Here is a 20,712-nt window from a genome sequence, read left to right as displayed (position 1 = left end):
AGAAGGTCCTGCAAGGCCACACAGCACCACCACAGACCCTGAGGAGAGTCGCCCTACATGGCATCTGGCATCTCCCTAAGGGGAGGGCTCAGCCCCTCCAGGGACAACTTGCCCAGCAGCACAGTAACGGAGCAGCGGAGAAGGGAGGTGGAGCTCAGGGGAGAACCAACAGTCTGCTAAGAGGGACGAGGGAGTGTCTGCCAGCAGAACGGAGAGCCCTTTTCCTCCAGAGTCTGCTCCCAAATCTCCCAAGGACACAGGGCTTCCTGTGTAGGGGTGGGGAACAGAGCCCGAGGCATCCTGACATGGTGGGAAAGGGACTTCAGCCCTGGGCTTGGGTCTCAGTTCTGTTGTTGCTACGAGACCCTGGTCGAGTCAGCAGAGGCTCTGAGACTCAGCGTCCGTGACTGCAATGGGAGGAGTGTGTGATGAGTGAGGGCTGGGAGAGCCCTGGTAGAAGGCAGGCGGGTTTGTCGCAGGCAGACGTGCCAAGGCCGGCTCGTGGGCGCTGGAGAAGCCTGCCAGTGGCGCAGCCGCGGGCCTGGCGTCAGAAGGCCGCTGTAAATTCTCACCCTGCCGCTCGCTAGCGCAGCAGCCTCGACAGGCCCTGCCCATGGGCTTCACAACCACCAGAGGAGGCAGCAGCACCCACAGAGCAGCCTGGAGGAGGAGGCCGTGGGAGCGAGGCCGGTGGCCTCAGGGGCGCAGGAGGGGTGAAGAAGCTGAGCCCTGGAGACCCTCTGCAGCAGAGTCTCGGTTTTCCCAGCTGCAAAAGGGTCCATATGATCATTATCCCCCAGGGCTGCAGTGGAGATAAAACGGGAACATGAGTGAAAACGCCTGACATGTAGATTTTACAGAAAAAGATGACTAGTCCTCAGGCTCCCTCACCACATGTGCAGGTGCACACACACTATAGTCATTCTAGAAGGTACGTGGAAGACTTTGCTGGAACAGAAAAAGCCAGGAAAGCAGCGGCCACAGGAGCAAAGTTGAAAGAGTGGCAGTGGACATGGGCAGAGCCGCATGGGCACTGAGGCAAAGGACGCGAGCCACAGAGCAACTTTCCTGTTGCAAAGAGAAAGCGCTGCTGGGCCGGTGCCACGGCGTGTGCTCCCTGCTAAGTCTGGCCGGCTGGCCCTCTCTGGCGCGGCAGAGACGCAGGCCCCGCCAGCCACCAGGGTGGGCGTCGCCATCGATTCGCAGGCTACGGTGGGTGCGCAGTGCCAGGGGGCTCTGGCCTCACTCTTTCCAGTTTTCCAGGGTGGCCTGAACCCAGGGGCAACGGACAGGCTCCCGTTGTCCCGGAAGGCAACACTGCAAGGACGCCCAGGCCCCAGCGCGAGGCTAACCTCTGCACGTACAGCGGCGCTCGGCCCCTCTCTCACTGGGCCTGCCTGGTTTGGTTTTCTCTTCCCTTAACTGCCATGCATGTCCCTTCTTCCTTTAATACTCTCAATATTTAATTTGTTATCATCTCTTCCTTTCCCCTGGTTATTGTTCTTCAGTCCCCTCTTTTTTTTATCATCCTACTTACTTTTCTTTATCTTAGGGGAAAAAAGTACAAACCATACCTTCTGAAGGATGGGAAACTGGAGAAGTCACAGGCTTTAGGAGCAAAGACTAAGCTGAAAAGCAGCTAAATTTAGCAGCTCAGAATACAAGGTGAGGCCTTAAAAACTCTCAGCCTCCAAACACGCTCGGAAGGCCTCCCAGTGAGGAGGCCTGCGTGAAAGGCCCCTCTTCTCCGAGGCTCACCGCCAGGAAATGGGGGTGTGGGAAGGGGTCCGTCTTCAGAGGTGCCCTCCCCTACCACTCACTTTTAGGCCCAGCCAGAAGGCGCATTTTCTTAGAAACTCATGTCCCAGAGAGCCCTGCTTGCCCTGGGGAAACGCAGGAGGAAGGTTCCCATTCTTCAGGGTGAACGGGAGCAACTGAGGTAGGCACATTTCCTAGGAGCAGGTGGGGGCGCTGCCACACGAGCTGGAAAGGCAGACGGGAAAGGCCAGGGTGGAGAGAGCAGTGGGGGACATCAGCGGGCACACGCCAGGCCGCCTCTCAGCTGCTTCCAGGGAGGGGGGAGGGCATCTCCTCCCCTCACCCTGGTCCTCTGTCCTCTGTCTAAGGCCACGCACACTCCTTGGGGCAGGCCTCCTCAGGCACAGACCCGAGCCAGGTTCCAGAAGGTGGAGAGAACCACTCACCTAGTCACTTTTAGGAAAATCGAAATTGGTGCCAGGCGGGTAGAAGAGATGGACAACTCTGTGCCTCTCATGGCCGCTCTATTTTCCCAGGGGAGAGGACACTGGGGACAGGTCCAGGAGAAAGTGACCCAGAGAGGAAGCAGCGTCTTCTTTTTGGGCAGTTTTTAGCAAGCAGAGCACCCTCCAACCCACCCTATTTGTCAAGAATAATTTAGAACGATTCCTTTCAAAAATCTGAGGATTGAAACACAGAAATCTTGAGGCATCCTGCTGTCAAGGGCTCAGACCTTACCAGAGCTGACGCGATTAAACGAGAAATGTATGTGAAAGCATCCTGCAAGCTGTAGGGTGCCATTCAACTGAGTGCCAATGCCAGGAAAGCTCCAAGGGACATGTCAAAGCGACGTGACCGACAAGGCCTGGGGGCATGTCCATGATGCTGCTGAGCCCCTAAGGAGTCCGTAGACAGGCATGGGGCCCAGATCATATTTGGGTCTGAAGCTGCCTTCTCAGGCAATGAAGAAACCTTATATAATGCAGTTAATATTACATAGCACCTGTCTTTCCAGGGCAGGGTTCACCTTTCCAGCTACCCAAAGGAGGCCTCCTCGTCACAGTATCATTCTGGATCTGATTTAGCTTTGGCTGAGAATGCTGAATTATTCAGTAGATATGAATACTGGCTATCCACTGGTGGGGTATCTGGAGAGGTGGAAAAGGATGCAGTTAAGAACTCCCTAAATCCAGGCTTCGGGGAAAGTCAAAGAGACAAACACAGCAGGGGCATCTGAGTCAGCACCTGGAGGATGTGGGGAACAGGGGCCGGGGACCAAGAACAGTTAGACAAGCTGCTTGCAAAACCCCAGCACCTGTCACTGGAGAGTGAAGGGAGGTCAGAGAAGGCTACTGTTCCCAGAGACTTCACTCACTGCCTCCAGCCCCCCACTGCAGGGCAGGAGAGCCCTTGGTTCCCCAGGAACCTAGAAAGAACGCAATGGGGCATGTGCATTCATCGTTGCTTCTATTTCAGAGCCCTCTGCCCCATGGGGTATAAACAGAGAAAGCCCAAACTGTGCCTACGAAAAGAAAAAAGAGGCAGAAGCACGGATCAGGTTAATGATACTGTATTTCCATTGCCTCATCTGGCACCAGAGGGGACCAGGGTCACATTTCACATCTCAGGGATGTGTTGGGTCCAGGGAGGAATGTGCCTGGTGGCTGGGGAGACCTGTGCCAGCTCCCATGACCCATTCCCACATATAGCACCGGCTCCTTGCCGTCTGGAAGTGGATGACACAGAGCTCCTCTTGGTGCTGATTGTTATTGGCTCTGGCATGGGGGGCTGACACCCAAACCTTGGCACACCTTCTGCTGAGGTGTCCGAGGGAGCTGAGGCCGAGGCTGAGGACCCTGAGGGAGAAGGCTGGGGACCTGACTGGCATCTCCCGCCTGTGTCTGGGCTGGCATCATCTCAGCGCCTAGGGGCTGCATAGAGCCCCAGAAGACTCCCACAAGGTTGTGGCCCGAGCTCAGAGACCAGCAGATTAAGAATGTACAACATCAGGTCTTGCCAGGAACCTTGGACGCTATCTAACTTCGCCCCTTGCACCTGGGAAAGTCTGTACTCCCAGATGCCAGAGCTAATCTGGAGAGCACTGGGAACTTTCTATCTAGAAAGAAAGTCATGGATGTCTGCGGGGAAAATGAATAAAGGCTAACTCTGGAGGCCAGTGGCCTGATGGGGCAGCTAACTGAGCCCACAACTCCATTCTAAAGTCAGGAGGGGGCTGCTGCTTACGGTCTCTGGTGTCAGAGCTTTGGGTAAGGGGCAGAGTCCTCACTTTTTGGCCCCCTCCTGATCAGAGGATTCTTAAAAGGCAAGGAGCTTCACCTGAACATGAGGAACTCAAATCAGACTAGAGGAAGAACTTCTTGACTCCCAGGTACCACAAGACACACGGCTATGGCGGGGCCTGAAGGCCTCTGGGCAATAGGGGCTTGGACTGCTGGGACAGGGAGCGAGCGTTCATGGCAACTGCAGAGTCGCCCTGCCTGGGCCTGGCAAGCAGCTAGCAGCATAGGCACAGTCTCGGGAGGCCGTGCGGCTGCCTGCTTCCGGCTCTCCCTCTGCCTGAGGGGCCTTTCCATGCAGAGGAAGAGAGAAGGGAAGACGGGACGAGATGGGTGCAGGAGGGGAACAGAGAAGGCAGCTGTCCCCCCCAGGAACTGGGGGTGCGTTCAGACAGGCACAGACCCAAGCGTGCCCAGAGGTGACAGGACAGGCGGAGCGTCACACGGCTCTGAAGGTGGATGTATTTGTGTGGACAGACCAGGGGACCCAGCTGGACCCTGGAGCAGAGCCCCTTCGGCCTCCCATGTAACCTGGCCTCCAAGCTCAGACACATCAGGAGGCCCCACAGATGAACTGCCTGGCCTCCCCCAGATGCCCAGGGGACATGTGTGAAAACTCTCTCAACGAGCTGACACCCACCTCTGAACCAGCAGGCTCCCAGACACAAATAAACCAGGGCCCCTTGGCGCCAGCCAAGAGCTGTCTTCTTGGCAAGGGCCTGGAGTCAAGAGTGGCCCTCACTCTCACCCCTCGAAGTAAACAGGGGTGCTTATTTACACAAGGGCAGAGAAGGAATCTTGTTGTTGGATAAATCTGTGGAGGAGTACCGAGGGAAGAGGCTGTCCCAGGTCTGATCTGGTTCAGGTGATGGCAGAACACCACTGCCTTCTCTGTCTGGGGCCTGGAGATAACGCCTCCATGAGGCCACAGGGAAGCATCCAGTCACGGCGTCATCTCTCCACCCTCCCACCACACCCCGCAACACGACTGGAGAGACCTAGGCCCCCTCTCCCACCCTGTGTGCCCTCAAAGCCAGAGAGCAGCAGGCTGGCCTGTTGTCCTGCCGCTGGGCACCTCCGTGCTGGTCTCTGGGGCTGCCAGGTGCCCTCTGTGAGCTCCCGGCTCCCGCCCCACCCTACTCCTGGTCCTCAGAGGGGACCAGCCACACTACATACAGGAGAAGGGGCAGCCAGGGCAAGGCCAGGGGCCAGCCCGGCAGAGCCGGCTATAAAGCCAGCACACTCGCATCATTCCTCTCCCCAGACCCTCTAGCTGAGTGCACCCTGCACAAACCCAGAAGGGGTGAGAGGAACGTAGGGACAGCTGGAGAGAGGTTTTGAACAGGCTGAAAGGGAAGCAATGACCAAGCTAGACATGGAAGAAATGGCGGAAAGGGGTCCCAGCATGGGACCCCTGCAGGGGCTCATCCACTCCCAGAAAGTCTGGGGGCAGGCAACGAAGGAAAGAGGAAGAGTTAGCCCACTTTCCCAAGAGTACACACATTCTAAGAACTGCCGCTCAGCAAAAAAGAGCGTGGAGACCCACGTGCCCAGGGACCAGGGAGCCTAACTCCACTGCTCTGCACGTACCACCCGTGGTTCCTGCGGCAGCCTCCAGGGCCCAGGGGTCCCAGAGGTTAAGTCCATACACAGACGGAGAACCCCAACATCACCTGCATTCTCCATTCACCTGCCAACGCCCCAGGGTACCAACGAATGATGACAATTTCTCTCCACTTTATAGACATAAGACGGAGAGAACAGCTACCTTGCTCAGTGTCACACAAATAGTAGAAAGCAGAATGGCGAGTCTGAGACAGCAATTTGTGTTTGTTTTAAAGGGAAATCATTTAAGGCACAACCCCGATGACAGCTAACTGGATCTGGAGGGAACAAATGACAGCCAAACTCCATCACCACGGCTGAGCTGCTTCCTGGGACCAGGAGCCCCTATCTGTCCCTCTGATGCACCCCTACTCTCCTTAGGGTGCCAGGTCCCCTACTTTCTTAGGGTGGGGCTGGGCTGAGCCTCTCTAGGACAGCCCCAGAACTTTAGCTGCCTCCAGGGTGTTTCAGTAACTCAACCCCCACAGGGCCGGCTCTGGTCCGAAAGCCAGCTGGTGAGTTCTAAACAATGGCAAGGGGTGTGGGTGGTGGAGGAGGCTTATGAATTAAAAATAGATGCTAGTAATCACCAGGGAGCTCACAGAGAGCATGTGGGGCCCTGTTTACTAGAGAGAGAAGAATACCGTCTATTCATGCCCAGAGACGGGGGTGGAACCACCACAGCTTCTCACACCAACCACTGGTCTCTGGGTCTGGGGAAGTCAGCTGACAGGGCAGGGCTTCTGACAACTGGAAGACCCCTTTCCTCGGGATGTGGAAGCAGCCCTCAGGACCCCCAGGGCCACGTCCGTCCCTGGAGGGACAGCTCCAGGTCCAGAAAGCTGATCACTAAAGGGCAAATGGAAACCAAGAGATGAGCCCCTCCTGGGCTGAGGCATGCCTGCGCCCCGTGGATATTGCCTAAAGCGATCCCTGGGGATTTAGTGCCTGCAGAGCTCAATTTGGTCTTGTGGACACGCTGGAAACACGGGGTCCAGTCTCTTCTCTGCCAAGAACTAGCTGGGCGCCCTCAAGCAAGCAGCCTCTGATTGCTCTAGGCCTCAGTCTACCCATCTGTAAAACAGAGACAATAACACCTACCCTGGCAACTCCACAGGGGCGTTGTTAAGATTAACCAGGCAATATATAAGACAAAGCTTTGGAAAGCTCAAAGTTTTAAATAAGGATGGAAAACAGTCATAGCAACAACCATTTCCCCCATTACTACCTTGAACCCAGGCAACCGGCCCCCTAGTCAGCTCACCCAAGAGTCTCCAGGCCTGGTCTTCCACTGCAGCAAGAAGAGAACCCTGCTTCCCTCCGGATATCTCAGGGTAGTGTGAAGAGCAAACACAGCCACGTGGAGAAGCCTCCTGGAGAAGCTCCCCGGCTTACACCCTGCCCCGCGCCCCGGCCCCCGCATCCCCAGTCAGCAAACATCAGCAACCCTTTGCCAGCTTCCTCCGGTGCCCACTGCCCACCCACTCCGTCTGCTCAGGCAGCTGGAGACTACAAGGTTCACGTTCTCCCTCCCCGTAAAATAGCTGTAGTACCAGAGACCCTTGCTTGGCAGGATTTTTCTAATTCCATTTTAAAATGTATTCACTGCCTCAGCAGTGAGAGGTGGGTCTGGCTGCAGTTGCATGCAGACTGCTTGCTCATTAATGTCCGAACAACTTGCTTCATTCCACTGGGCCCCTCTAGGGCTCCATTCCACAAGGCACGTTACCCTTTTAGCCGACACATCCAGATCTCACTCTTGGAACAGACTTCTCCACAGTTGAAACTGTGCTTGCAAATGGTCCAGTGCCATCATTTTCAAATACTATCTACATGCTGACAACTCCCAAATGTATGCCTCCAGCCTGGATCTCTCCCCAAGACTCCAGACTCATACATCTGACTGCTTATTTGGCACTTCCACGTGGATGTTTAATAGTCATCTCAAACATAACATGTCTACAACCTAGCTCTGATTTCGGCCCCCCACAGCCCCTGCCAGACATCGGTTCCATTTGCTGTTTTCCCCAACTCAGTTAATGGCAGTTTCTTCTTTCCACATGCCAGGCCAAAGACCTGTGTGCCCTCCTTGCCCACTCCCTTTCTATCATGCCCCACACCCATCTGAAACCTTTGTAGCTCAATCTCTGAGGCAAATCCAGCACCCAGCCGCTTCTCCACACCTTCACACGCCTACCCCGCGGCAGGCTACGGTCATCCCACCCCGGAGGGCCCAACAGCTTCCCAGCTGGACCCCACCCTCCCCCCCGGCTCCCAGCCTATCCTCCACACAGCAGCCAGAGTGACCTTCTTAAAAGGTGTCGCTCATCTGTACAAAGCCTAATGACTTCCCAGCTCACTCAGAAAAAAGTCAAAAGCCCTTTTCCTGGCCTATCAGGCCCTATGTGATCTGCAACCCTCCCTACCCATCTTTCAAAAACCAACAAAACCCAGACTGCCTCAACCAGACCCCACTGTCCCTTCTCCTCCAGACAAGCGGCAGGTGCTGCTTCCACTCTCGCCATCTCCTCAATCCACTGAGACTGATTTCTTGCCAGGGATCAATGACTGTACTGCTTGATACTGCCCGCGTACATTTCCAAACCCACATCTGCCCGCGCACTGCTGCCGCATCTCACTCTGTTGAGTACTTCCTTCTTCAAACTCCTTTCTTCTTTTGCTTTGGCGTCATCTCTCTCCAGGTTCACTCCCACATATCTGGCTGCCCTGTCGCCTACATGTCGGATCTGTCCTTGGCCTCCTTCTCACTCAACATGTGCCCTTTGAGGGTCGCATCCATACCCATGACTTCAAGCTCAGTGCTGACTCCAGAGCACCCACCCCGCCCATCTCTCCCCCATGAACCGGACTGCCAGGTGGTGCTCCCCAGCTGGACAGCTCCCAAACACACTTGCAACTCAACACATCCAACACTGAACTCATCACCTTCCTCCCAAAACACGCTCCTCCTGTGCTTCCTCAACTAGAGGACACCCCATCCCTGAAGCTGCTACAGCAGAAACCCTAGGATCCTCCTCAGTCCTTCCCTGCCTTTGTCTCGCATGTCCACTTTCTCACCGGGTACTGTGGAGTCTAACTCCCAAATGTCTTCTGAACTTGTCTCCTCTTTTCCCTTCTCACTACTGCAGCCTGGACTTCTGCACTAGCTCCAAAAACACTTTCCAGGACTGCACTCCTGTCCCCTTTCCCAATCTACTGTTTACACTGAGACCCAGAGGGACCTCCTCTCCCCAGTTTCCTGCCTAACACCCCTTGATAGCTTCGCCCTACCCTGTGATCAAGCCTCTGCCTACCTGTCAGTCCTCAGAAGTGCTGGAGGCTTGAACCATGCTGAGCCCTCAGAGCCCCTGGCACCAGCTCACTTGCTGTTGCACATGCTACAACCCTCACTCGCCATTTCCCTCCTCTCAGCTCTTCCCTGGCTGAAGTGCACTCCTTCTTCAAGACTCAGTCGATGGGTTCCTCCAGAAGGTCTTCACCAACTGCCCCCGCCCCGCCCGAAGCCCCCACAGCCTCTATCACAGCCTTTTCACCCTATTCTGTCCATTCACCCATCTGTCTCCCCGCCCCTCTGGCTTGTGGGTTCTTATAGCACATAACAATTATTCAAAAAATACTTGTTACAGGAATAAAAGAGTGAACACAGAAATTCATGAAGTACCAAACTGGATGTTCTCCTCACCAAACAACCCTCCACGATCCCTCCCCTATCTTTGTTAACAACAAAAACGATACTGTGCCGGCTCCATTCCAAGTACTTTACACATACGAACCCATTTAATCCTACAACTCTGCTATTATTATCGCCATTTTCTTTTTCTTTTCTTTTTTTTTTTGAGGAAAATTAGCCCTGACCTAACATCCGCCACCAATCCTCCTCTTTTTGCTGAGGAAGACTGGCCCGGAGCTAACATCCATGCCCATCTTCCTCTACTTTATATGTGGGATGCCTGCCACAGCATGGCTTGACAAGTGGTGTGTATGTCCGCACCCAGGATCCGAACTGGCGCCAGTTCCCCGAAGCAGAGCCCATGAACTGAACTGCTATACCACCGGGCTGGCCCATTATCGCCATTTTCAGTCAGGGAAATTGAGGTACAAAGAGGTTTAAGTGACTGATGCAGCGCAAGTGGCAGAACCAGGGTTGGTGCTAATCTGTGCTCTTAACTACTGTAGGCACTGCCTCTTGATAGCGTGTTTAAGGAAAACAAACCAACACCAACATCAGCCTGAGCAAAAGACAATTCTGAAATACAAACTCCTAAACAAACAGAAATTAGCCATTTGGGGGTCATCTCTTGCTTTTGGCTTAGTCTATCTCTGACGCCTTCAACCAGGCAGACAGCTCTGCAGGCGGCAGGGGCGTCCACCCCCACCAGGCACGGCCCCCAGCTCAGCTCCCCAGGTCCAGACATGCCTCAGCAGACGGCTCTTGCCTCTTGAGTAGCCCCCCGCCCCCCGCCAAAGGCCCTGCTCTTGCCCGGTCTCACCTTGTCGCCAACGCCCTCGGCCTCCTCGGCCAAGAGGTACACGTTGCCACCATCAGCCAGCAGCAGGGCGGTGTCGGTGGTGGAGGAGGAGCGGGGGCGGCACTGGTGCTGGTGCAGGATGGCGGCCAGGCTGCTGTCCTGGGGGGCCTTGCGCAGCAGGTGGGGGCTGCCACGCTGGGGCTCCAGGGAGCTGCTCTTGGTGCGCCGGCTGCCGCCCCCGCTGCTGCCGCCCCCGCTGCTGCTGTGCAGGCTGGCGCCCCGCTTGATGGAGGGCCGGGAGCGGATCTGCTGCAGCACACGGTTGAAGGCGGTGGGCCGCGCGGGCAGGTCGTGAAGGGACATGGCGTAGGAGACGCGGTGCATCTCCGGGGAGCGCTCCTTCTCGTCCGGGGAGTCATGGTCAGACAGGCCCTGCTGCTGCTGCTGCTGGGAATCCTGAGACGTCTGGGACTCCCTCTCCCGCGACCGGCGGCGGCTGTGGAACAGGTGCTTCAGGCCGTGGCCAAACATGGAGCCCTCCGAGAGCTGCTGGATTTTCTTAAGGGGAGAGATGAAGAGCCTGGTGAGTGGAGGGCTCTGAGACGCCCCTTGCTGGGGGCGGGGGAGGGGTCTGCTCTCGGGAGGTCCCTGCCGCCACTGCAGCTGTCTGAATCTGGATGATCCCTGTGAATGGCCCGTCATACCTAAAAGGTCACCTTGCAGAAGGGGGCAGCCCAGACCCACTCTTTTCATTCCCAAAGAAATGCACCCCGTGGCTCCCCACAGGACATTCCCAATCAACAAGGGGGTTCAGGTCACTGGTCACGATATCCTTGTGGCCAGGCTGGGGCCTGGGGCCTGGCAGCACTCGGCTTGCGAGGTTGCATCCCTCTGGACTGATTCTCCCCTGCCCCCAGGCCCTCCCTCCTTCTAAGTTAGGTCCCCCTTCAAGCTGCACTGGCTCTTTCAGACCACAAGGCCCCCCGTTTCCAAAGATGCCTCACTGCCTGGGAAAATCAGGTCATACATGCAGGTTATACTGTTGTAGCAGACACTGCTAATTGCCTACCCAGTATCTATTCCCCTTTCCTCCTTACCACCCAAACTGCATGGTCCTAATGAGCCTTGCTAAAAATTCTTGCTTCATCAGACTCCCTTGCAGCTAAGAATAGCCACATGGTATAGTTTTGGCCAATGAAAAGCAAGGTGAGCGTTTCTCGGAACACTTGCTTTCCTGATAAAGGTACTGGCCCTTCATACTTCTCCCCATCTGGAACGTGGAGGTAATGCCTGGAGATGCAGCAGCCATCTTGCAACCACAAGATGACTGGCATGATGACGAAGGCCTACAAACACAGGACAGGCCTGAGAACCTGATGGCCCTGTGAAGCCACCAAACCAGTTGTGAATGCGTGTCCTGGGATTCTTGCTGCAGGAAAGAAAGAAACCTATCTGTGTCTACACAACTCTAGTATGACACTCTGATATTTGTAGCCAATCACATTCTTGATAGAGTTGGCAATAAAATAAACATTACTGGAGCTTCCGGATTGATGGAGACATCCACGTGACAGGAGGGTGGTGAACGCCAGTCCCATCGGGAGAGAAGCTCCTGCACTCAGGACCCTTCTGGACCTCGCCCTATGTACCTCTTTATCTGGCTGTTCATCTGTACCCTTTATAACACACTGGTAAACGTAATAAATGAATAAACTTTACTTCCATGGGTGCACCCTGCAGTGCAGGCAGAGACGTGAACACTTCTTTGGCATAGATGTCAGAACAGCTACCCACACGGGCATCTTTCCCCTCAAATTGGAACAGACTGAGGAGGCCCTGGAGCCCAGGCTGCCCCAGCCCCAGCCCCCCGCCCCCCGCCTCAGCTCTGCTGCCGAGATTCTGCACGGGCTCCCCAAGCAAGACGGCTCAGAGAAGGGCGGCCGGCCTGCCCGTGCTTGGCAGAACCACGTGCGACCCCATCCAGACAGCTGCCTCGGTCAGCGGGCGGGCGCATGCGGCCGGGCTGAGCCCCCGGGCAGGTGTCAGGGCCAGCGGGAGGAGGGCTGGGACCTGGAAGGACAGGTGAGAACCCACACTCTGTGACCGGGGAGGGAAGCTCAGAACCCAGCGCGGGGGGCGCAGTGCGCCACAGCAGGTCTTCACCCGTGGGAACCACCCATAAACTCATGAGGCAGCCTCAGCCACTTAAAAACATTCCAAATTACACGTGCTGGGTTCCTTTGTTTCTAGAAACAAACTTACAGAGCGGAAAACTTAGCCCATGCAGCAACCAAGAAAAACACATCTTCAGGTCTTCCGAACTCGCTGGCCCGGCTCTTACTGTGACCTCACACCTCAGCGCTGTTTGTGTAGACGGCCGCACTTACATCTGGATGTTACTGTACTTTCTTGTATTTGTATAAAAGTTTAGGATTTTCATTTTCACCTCACTGGAGTTCCCTCACAATCTTCACAGTAGGTGGGACCCTTACATCACCCATTTTACACACCAAATAAGTTACACAATCTCAGACCCGAGCTGATACCAGACCTCCCTCCAGGTATCGCGGAGGGGCCAGCTGGCTCTGGCATTTGCCCAGCTGCTTCTACCAAATGGTCACAGTCCATATTGCAAATTGTCTTCCTAGCATCCTATCCCAGGCCGATTTCTCCTCTCCTAACCTGGCTTCTCCTGCACTGTGGCCTCTCTTCCGTATCCACACAGATAAAGAGCTACCCTTCGCAAGCCTTCCCCGGAGGTCCTGGAGCTCTCAGGCATTTCCCCTCCCTCAGCCCCGGGAAACGGGCAGGGTGCTGTGGACAGCAACCATCACTGTCTGCCATATTGCCTTAGAGCCTAAAATCCTTGGTCAGTTTGTTTCTAATGTTTCTAATGTTATACAACAGCATTATTCAAAGCACTTTCCAATTTATGCTGTCCTTCTAGCCTGACGCCAGCCTAACCTCAGGAGGGAGGGTGGGACAGATGAAGCATCAGTGACTCCATTTTGCAGATGAAGAAACTGAGGCCCAGCACAGTTAAGTGGCTCATCTAAGTCACACAGATGAACCCCCAACTTCTAGTCTAATTTACCTTCACTGGCTCACACACTAATTCCAAGACTCAAGTAGATACAGTATTGACGTGTGTCCCAGAACATTATCAAAGGCAGGATTAAAACAAAACAAAAATGCCTGGGCCAAGGGGCATCAGGTCCCTGAGGTATAGCGTTGGATCTGCCCATGCCACATTGTGGGGCTTGGGCAAGACCTTTAACCACCAAGAAGGGCCTTCATTTCCCACCTCCCCATTTGTCCTGCAGGTGAAGGAAAGCCAGGGATGGTGACTCAAGTGACCGCAGAACCTCTGCCCCAGCAGCTCTGACGAGTCTGCTGCAGTCTACGGCAGGCACGAGGGAAAGACCAAAAAAGACGACAAAGAAGAATGGGGGGAGCGGGGTCTTGCTCCAAACGAAGGGGTTCTTCCTTACTTACAAGGTGCAGGCGAGAAAATAGGGTGACATGCGGCCAGGTTGCTTCTGCACGTGGTGTCCAGGAGGAGACGGTTAAGGGGTTTTGACATCACATGGTAAGCATTGAAAAAAAAAACCTCATCACATACACATAACCAGCCACAAGTTCTGGAAAACGAGGAAAGCCATGGTGACTAGCTTGAGGGAACTGCCTCCAATGCAGCAGGAAGCGCCACCTGCTCTGACTAACCGGTTCCAGCTACTAAATGTCACTTGCTTTTCCACACTGACTTTTGCTTTTCCCCAGCTGCCAGAAACCATTTTGCTGGCCAAACGAAACCATGTGTTAGGAAGAGAGAGTGGAGATGTCTCAGAGTTAGAGGTGGGACCCAAGCAGAGCCCTCCTGACCCACAAGAATAAGCAAGAACTGTCCCAGAACTGCCCGGAGGCAGGAGCCACTCAGAAAGGAGAGTGGGGGGTCAGGGGCCGACACCCGGGGGGCAAACGAGGGGAGTCTGCGTCTCCGCCTGGAGCTGCCTTTGAGGGCAGGAAGGACCCGTTTTCTTTGGGCACCCTCCTTCTCTCAGGAAGAAAGAGTGGACTAGATGGTTTCCGAAGGTTCCTTCCTGAGAAGCCTGTGGTCTCTGAACAGCTGGGCTTCCTCCATTTTCCCCCCTGGGTGTGGGTCCCCAGAAGGGGAAGTCTGCTCCAAAATCTGCAAACACAGCTGCATGAGTAAAACGCTCCAGGGTACAGTGTCTTGGCACCATCTGGTTAAAAATAGCCTAAAGCGGCTTCTAATTCCTACAGGTCCCCGTGTTTTTAACAACTCCCAGAAAAGCCGAAAGGATTTTAAAAAGTCACACTAACCCACAGCTAATTATCGTACCGGCAGCCGACTGCACGTCCCTTCCTCCCACCTGGGTCTCACACTCCCTCTGCCCACCACTGGTTGGGCTGGGAGCGTTCAGTGGGGTGACTGGGTCACCGTGAGCCTTAGCAAGCCTAGGTCGCCAACGTGCCTCTATTTATAGGGTCTCTATGGAAACAGGGCCAGCATCAGAGAGCTAATCGCTGTGAAAACCCACAGAGTCCTACTCTGGGGATACAAAGTGACTGCGGAAGTCTCCAGTTGTCCTTAAGAAGCTCTGGGTGGGGAACCTGAGTTGGAGCCGAGAGGAAGCATCACCCCAGGTCTGGCGCTGACGACCACACAATGGAGAGGAGTGAACAGCTGCAACTCTTCAGGCCTGTTTGGGGCTTCTGTTAGAAACATAGTGATGAAAGATTTTTGGAATCATGTTTTTCTTCCCTGGCATCACAGCTGACATTAAAAAACAGATCTCAACTCAGGGGCAAATGATTTCCCCATCCCCAATTTTATTTTAATTCCTTTCCTGCTTAGACAATTCTGCCTGGAGCCCATGCAAGTCGGGAAAGTGACCGCGCCCACTGGGTCTTCAGGCAGAACCAACTGACGTATGCCAGCGTGGAACGTTTTTATTAAAGTTACCTGCACACCGTGCCCTCTCTCTGCGTCTTCTCATCCCACCCATCCCCCCCCTCCCCCCCCCCCCCCCCCCTGCGCAAAGCCCCCTGACCACACCAGTCTGCAGATCTCACCACGTGGCTCTGCACTCGAGCTCATTATCTGCACCACTCATCCTGCAATTAATCACGTCCTGCCTTGTGACATGGCTTCTAGTGCTCTCTCAAACTGTTATCCAACTTCTCCTCTGCTTATGGATGGAAGCCTCGATGCGGATAGGAGCGAATGGAGGGCAGGAGCTGTATCATCTCTATCTTTGTGTCCCTAAGACCACCTGGCAGAAGCCTCAACACAAACAAGGCGATTGCCACCTCACTATTTGTGCGTTCATTTTCTGAGTGGAAACTATCCAAGTCTACAAAACCATCTTAAAAAGGTGATTCAATCCTTCGACAACTACCTTTTCCAAAGATTTAAAATGCTCAGTGCAGCAGCTTTCTCGTGTCTACCCCAGACCCGTCCACTGCAGTTGAAGCCCTTGTCTCAGGCTGCCGTCTGACCAGCTGCCGAGACTGAGCTGGCTGGCAACAGATGAACACAGACCAGGAGCCCGAGTGTGTTCAGGTCTTCACACACAGCTTAGGTCAGGGCTCGTGTCCATACCGGCAGCTTTGTTTTCCAAGTGGTCATCACTCAGTTAACTTGCCTGGACTAAGGAAGCCTTTAGCTTTTTGGTTTGAAAAGTAAAATATTGTTTTTCTCACACAATCACAAAACGTACCTGCTATCCCTCAACAGCTTTGTTCTAACGTCTCCCAAGGAGAGAGGCTTAAGTGTTTGGCTGATAAAGGTGGGCCCTGTCCAGTCACAGCCCCTTGTTCTGAGAAAGCACCCTCCGAGTCTATGAGGATTTCCAAGGGAGACACCATTTCTTAGAAGAGAGATGAAAATAGACACGAGTTTTGAACTGGCCTCCAAGACCACCACTGAGAGGCCACCTGAGCCTTCTTCCCAGCCTGAGAGCCACACTTTCTTTAAACTTCAGCCCCAAATTCAGGTCCTATGGAATGTTTCAATTCCTTGTTGAGGAAGAGATTCTTATTAATGAGATTTCAGTTAAGACACAATTAAATACACAAAAAGAAGCACATTCTGTAAATACTGAGCCTGCAAGACAGTCCCCACTGGAACTAGAGCAGCTGGGAATTCATCTGGAACCAGGCGTGTGGCAGGACACAGAGCTCCGCCGCCACATGCTTTCCCAGGGGCCATCAGCCCCGCCGCGCCCACACACAGGGCTGCTCTGATGTTACTGGAGGTGGAGGCTGGAGCGGGGCCGTGCCAGGCCGCAGGGCCTCGGCCCACCTCACAGGAGGTGCAGGCGGGATAGAAACCGGCACCCTCAGCATTCTCCACGCGCCTCCACTGTTCCTGACCATTTACAGGGCTGGGAGGACAACTGCCGCTTAAGTCCAAAAGGACACAGGCCCTACAAAAGAGTTGGCGCTTGCATTTCACTTCCCCCACTCAGAAAGCCCCTTTCCTCTTGTTTGGGAATTAATGTTCCATTCTTTCTTCAATGTTGTGCTCTAAGCCCACTCCCCCAGGACACCTTTCTGATTAAGCCCATGTTTCTGACTCCATCACATGATGCTCCAAGCACCCTTAAACTTACTGTCCCTTGATGGATGATTTCTCGCAAGTCTTCCGTCCTGTTTGGGAGCTCCCCTGGAGGCAAGGGCAGTACCCGTGGCCGAAGAACTCGTATCCCATTTCCCTGTTCTTAGTTCTACCTCAATTCCACCTCCCCTGAAGAAACCTGTCCCAGGGCTCCAGCTCCCACTGAGACTACAGGAATCTTCAAGCCTGAATACATCACTTCTGAAGTAGAACGAGGAGCCTTATAATGCAGCAAGGCCACGTAGAGCCACACTCTGCCATCACACCCTCCCCTAGAGCCCTGGAACACACGCCCTCCTTCATCCCACCCACATCCCTATGAAGTAGCTTGTCTTCTCCTCCACTGAAAAAGTGGAGAGACTGAAACCCATAAATTTTGGCACTATAAACACTGGGCCTTACAAAAAAGGTAAAACAAACCAACAAAAGAACAGAAAAACAAGCAGGGGCTTCTTGGGAATGTCAATGTTCTCTTCCTTGACTTCGGAAGTGGGTAGATGGGGTGTCTGTTTTGCTATTTTTTTCCCTTTTTTTTTTTTAGAAGCTATGACCTTCAGTTTTTGTTTTGTTTTTTATGCTTTTTGGTGAGGAAGATTGGCTCTGAGCTAACATCTGTTGCGAATCTTCCTCTTTTTTTTTTCTCCCCAAAGCCCCAGTACATAGCTATGTATCCTAGCTGTAGGCCATTCTAGTTCTTCTGTGTGGGACGCTGCCACAACACGGCTTGATTAGCAGTATGTAGGTCTGCACCTGAGATCTGAACCACTGAACTCTGGGCCACCGAGGCAGAGTGTGTGAACTTAAGCACTGCGCCACCCGGCCGGCCTGCTGTTTTGCTATTGTTATTTAAACTGTACACATGTGTTTTCAGACACTTTCATAGGCGCATCACACTCCTTAGTCTAAAACAGTGCCTTTCCTGCGTGACCCACGATCCCTCCTCCAGCGGGCTCTCTACACAGGCCATTCATACGGGGGCTGAAGCCCCTGTGATCACCAGCACAGGCTGTAAGCCGGCACGGAGACTCGTAGTGGACTCCCTTGTGACTTCCCCTCAGCGATGGCTTCTAACCGCTCTTCCTGATCTCCACTCGGAGCAGGCAGGAAGACCACGCGTAGCGTGAATGAAGAACACAAGCTGGAGCCCAAGCCCGAAGTCAACAGCACTTTGAACCAGGACTGGAATAACATATTTGGAGGTCCCCCTTTTTCTTCCGGGAAAAAGCATCAATACTGGCCAGAAACCCCTAGGGAAATTATTTGCAGGGGCTTTTGTGAGGGACAGGGAAGCTCAGGGCAAGTCCAGGGGAAGAGCCCAGGCCTTCCTTTCAGGAAAGGCTCAATTTCTCCAGCTGCACGGAGAGGCTGTGAGGTCGCAGATCTCCTCCCCTGCCTCCAGGCTCCAAAACGCATCAGGACAGAACCAGCTGACTCTTAGCTTCGTGAGTGGTCCCAGGCCTCAGCAGCATCCACCACGCTGTATCTTTAACAAGACCGTGTGTTCTGTGTCCCTTTCTGCAGTTTTCCCGTTAGCCCCTCCCGACTCCCATTCTTCCTGCAGCTGGGTTTTCTTGCTGGAGAATTCCAGGGTACTTCTGGTCAGCCAAGACTCTCTGCAACCAGCAGTCCTGGCATCTCCTCCCAGCTGACAGGGAAGCTGGTAGCAGCGAAGGGCTGGATAATGATGACAAATGAATCAAGACATGAACTCAAGTGGTTAAACAGGAATCTGAGCCCCTAGAGGCTGGACTCTGGATTCCAGAATGATTCCAACGTGACTCTGGATTATGGGCTCCCACTGCAGGAGCGTCTGCTGAGATCCTCCGGAAGCGCACGTCAAGTGTATGGAGTTGCTGAGAAGGCCCCCAGAGGGCCTGCACAAGCCTCCTGGGGGGCAACGTCCATCTTCAGGTTATTTTTCACTTATGGTTTTGAGACGGCTCCTTTAAGACTGCGGCTTCACACTTTTCCCTTCTTTCCACTGGCCCTCCCCAATAATCACAGATCCCTGGCCCCAGAGCAGAAATTTACAGTGCCAAGTAAGATGCCACAACACTGAGGGACTGCGGAGAGAGACCACAGGCGCCCAGGAAACCCCTGGCTGCCACTGTTAGGGCGTCATTCAGCTCTCTTTGGCAAAGACTAAAATTCTCTTCTCCTCTCGCCCCTACCTCTGTGGAGGTGCTTCAGATAAGCCTCTTATGTTTTTGCTACTTTCTCAAGATGATTTCTTCCCATGCACTTAATCCGTCACAAAGCCTGGAGCTGTCACAAGAAAATAGAAGTAGGACTAAGGGACCAAAAGTTCCTATCTCCAAAGTTTAAACTGAAAACAAAAGCAAGCCAGAATTGCTGGTCTCCCTACGTCAAGCAAAGGGGTGGGGTTAGAGTAGAGGGTGTTAGAAATCACACCTGCCCCTTCTTTTCTTTTCTTTTCTTTTTTTTTTTTGAGGAAGATTAGCCCTGAGCTAACATGCACCACCAATCCTCCTCTTTTTGCTGAGGAAGACTGGCCCTGAGCTAACATCCGTGCCCATCTTCCTCTACTTTATATGTGGGACGCCTGCCACAGCACGGCTTGACAAGCAGTGCATAGGTCTGCACCTGGGATCCAAACCGGCGAACCCCGGGCCATGGAAGCGGAACATGCGAACTTAACCCCTGCACCACCGGGCTGGCCCCCACCTGCTCCTTTCTGGTGCTGCCATCAAATCTAAAACAAGTCAGCTTCCACCCAGTTTCAGAGCCAATTATGGAATTTTTCCATCACTGGAAAACAACTTTTCCAGGATTAGAAAACAAGTTTGGACACTCTTCAATATTCCCAGTCCCTTTCCCCGGAAAAAGGCTCAGAAAAGTTGAGTGATTTGCCTGAGATCACACAGCAAATCAAATTGCAATAGACCCCAAGTTCATGTCTGGTTCTGAAGTCCCTACCCTGGTAAAATGCGATAAAGTTAACAGACATAAACAGAAAACGGCCCTGTTTGTTGTTGCTATATCTGCCCCAACCAGAATGAGGGTGTCACCAAAAAAAAAAAGAGAGATGATATCAGAAGGTGGAGATGAACGAGCTTCTCAAAGCAGCTTTATTTTCAGAGACAAAGACACTGCAATCCCCACCCCACACCACAACCAGCCCACCTTCCCTCATGAAGACAGCAGGTGGAAATGAATGGAGCCGACAGTTCCCACTGCCACCCTGAGCTGGAGAGTGCGGGGGTTCCAAGGCTGCTTCTCATGGACTCAGGGCGACGGTCCCATCTGGTCAAGGAATCAGGGTTTGCTGGCCAGATCCATCTGTATCGGCCCATCTGTATCGGCCCATCTGTATCTAATGAAGCTGAAGTCTGCAGCAAAAACCTGGCCCCCTCCCCACGTCAGCATTAAGAGCACCCCTTCCCCTTCACCATCTCATTTAAAACAGAAACCACACAGGGTGGGCTCAGACCCGACGGCGGGGCACTGAGGACTCCCTGGGCCTGACTACAGTGTAAGCTTCCTGCACAGAACTACCCAACGGAGCACATCTTTAAACCCAGGCTAGCCCCCAACCCCCGAAAGGGGCAGCAACAGAACCAGAGGTCACATTTAGTTTTGAAAAGTACACCCAAGGAGGCAGCTGTCCACCCCCCCGGCCTCCCCAAGGAACACAGACAGGTAACACACACAGGTAAGAGCACACTCACCTGCGCTCTGACTTCCTGACTCTGAGCTGCTCAGGCCAAACGAGGAATGTCATTGGCTTATTCAGGTTAGCTCCTTAGTGGCTGCTGCCATAGGATACAGGCTTTATTTAACGGAGTCCTCTCGCTCCCCTAGCCCAGACCTTGCACCCTCTCCGGAGAAAATCTCCCCGAGGCATCAATCTCCAAGGCATCTAAGTTCCTTCCTTGGGCTGACAACTTGGTCAGCCCCA

General features: G+C 53.8%; 1 protein-coding gene across 6 annotated transcripts in view; it reads right to left on the bottom strand.

The window, feature by feature from the left end:
* TMCC2 (transmembrane and coiled-coil domain family 2) overlaps positions 1-20,712 on the bottom strand; it is a 35,531-nt gene that overhangs the window by 13,212 nt on the left and 1,607 nt on the right. For 4 of the 6 annotated variants that reach the window (XM_046683653.1, XM_046683655.1, XM_046683651.1 and 1 more), the window contains exon 3: positions 10,172-10,708. In XM_046683653.1, coding sequence (XP_046539609.1) covers positions 10,172-10,708 — 537 coding nt within the window. Of the gene's footprint in view, positions 1-10,171; positions 10,709-20,482; positions 20,567-20,712 lie in introns of all 6 variants that reach the window. The other 2 variants (XM_046683656.1, XM_046683657.1) reach the window with 2 other exon arrangements.

This window comes from Equus quagga, chromosome 13 (genome assembly GCF_021613505.1).
Source record: "Equus quagga isolate Etosha38 chromosome 13, UCLA_HA_Equagga_1.0, whole genome shotgun sequence".
NCBI lineage: Eukaryota > Metazoa > Chordata > Mammalia > Perissodactyla > Equidae > Equus > Equus quagga.
Note: the sequence above shows the minus strand (reverse complement) of the source record. Positions and strands in the feature narration are given on the sequence as shown.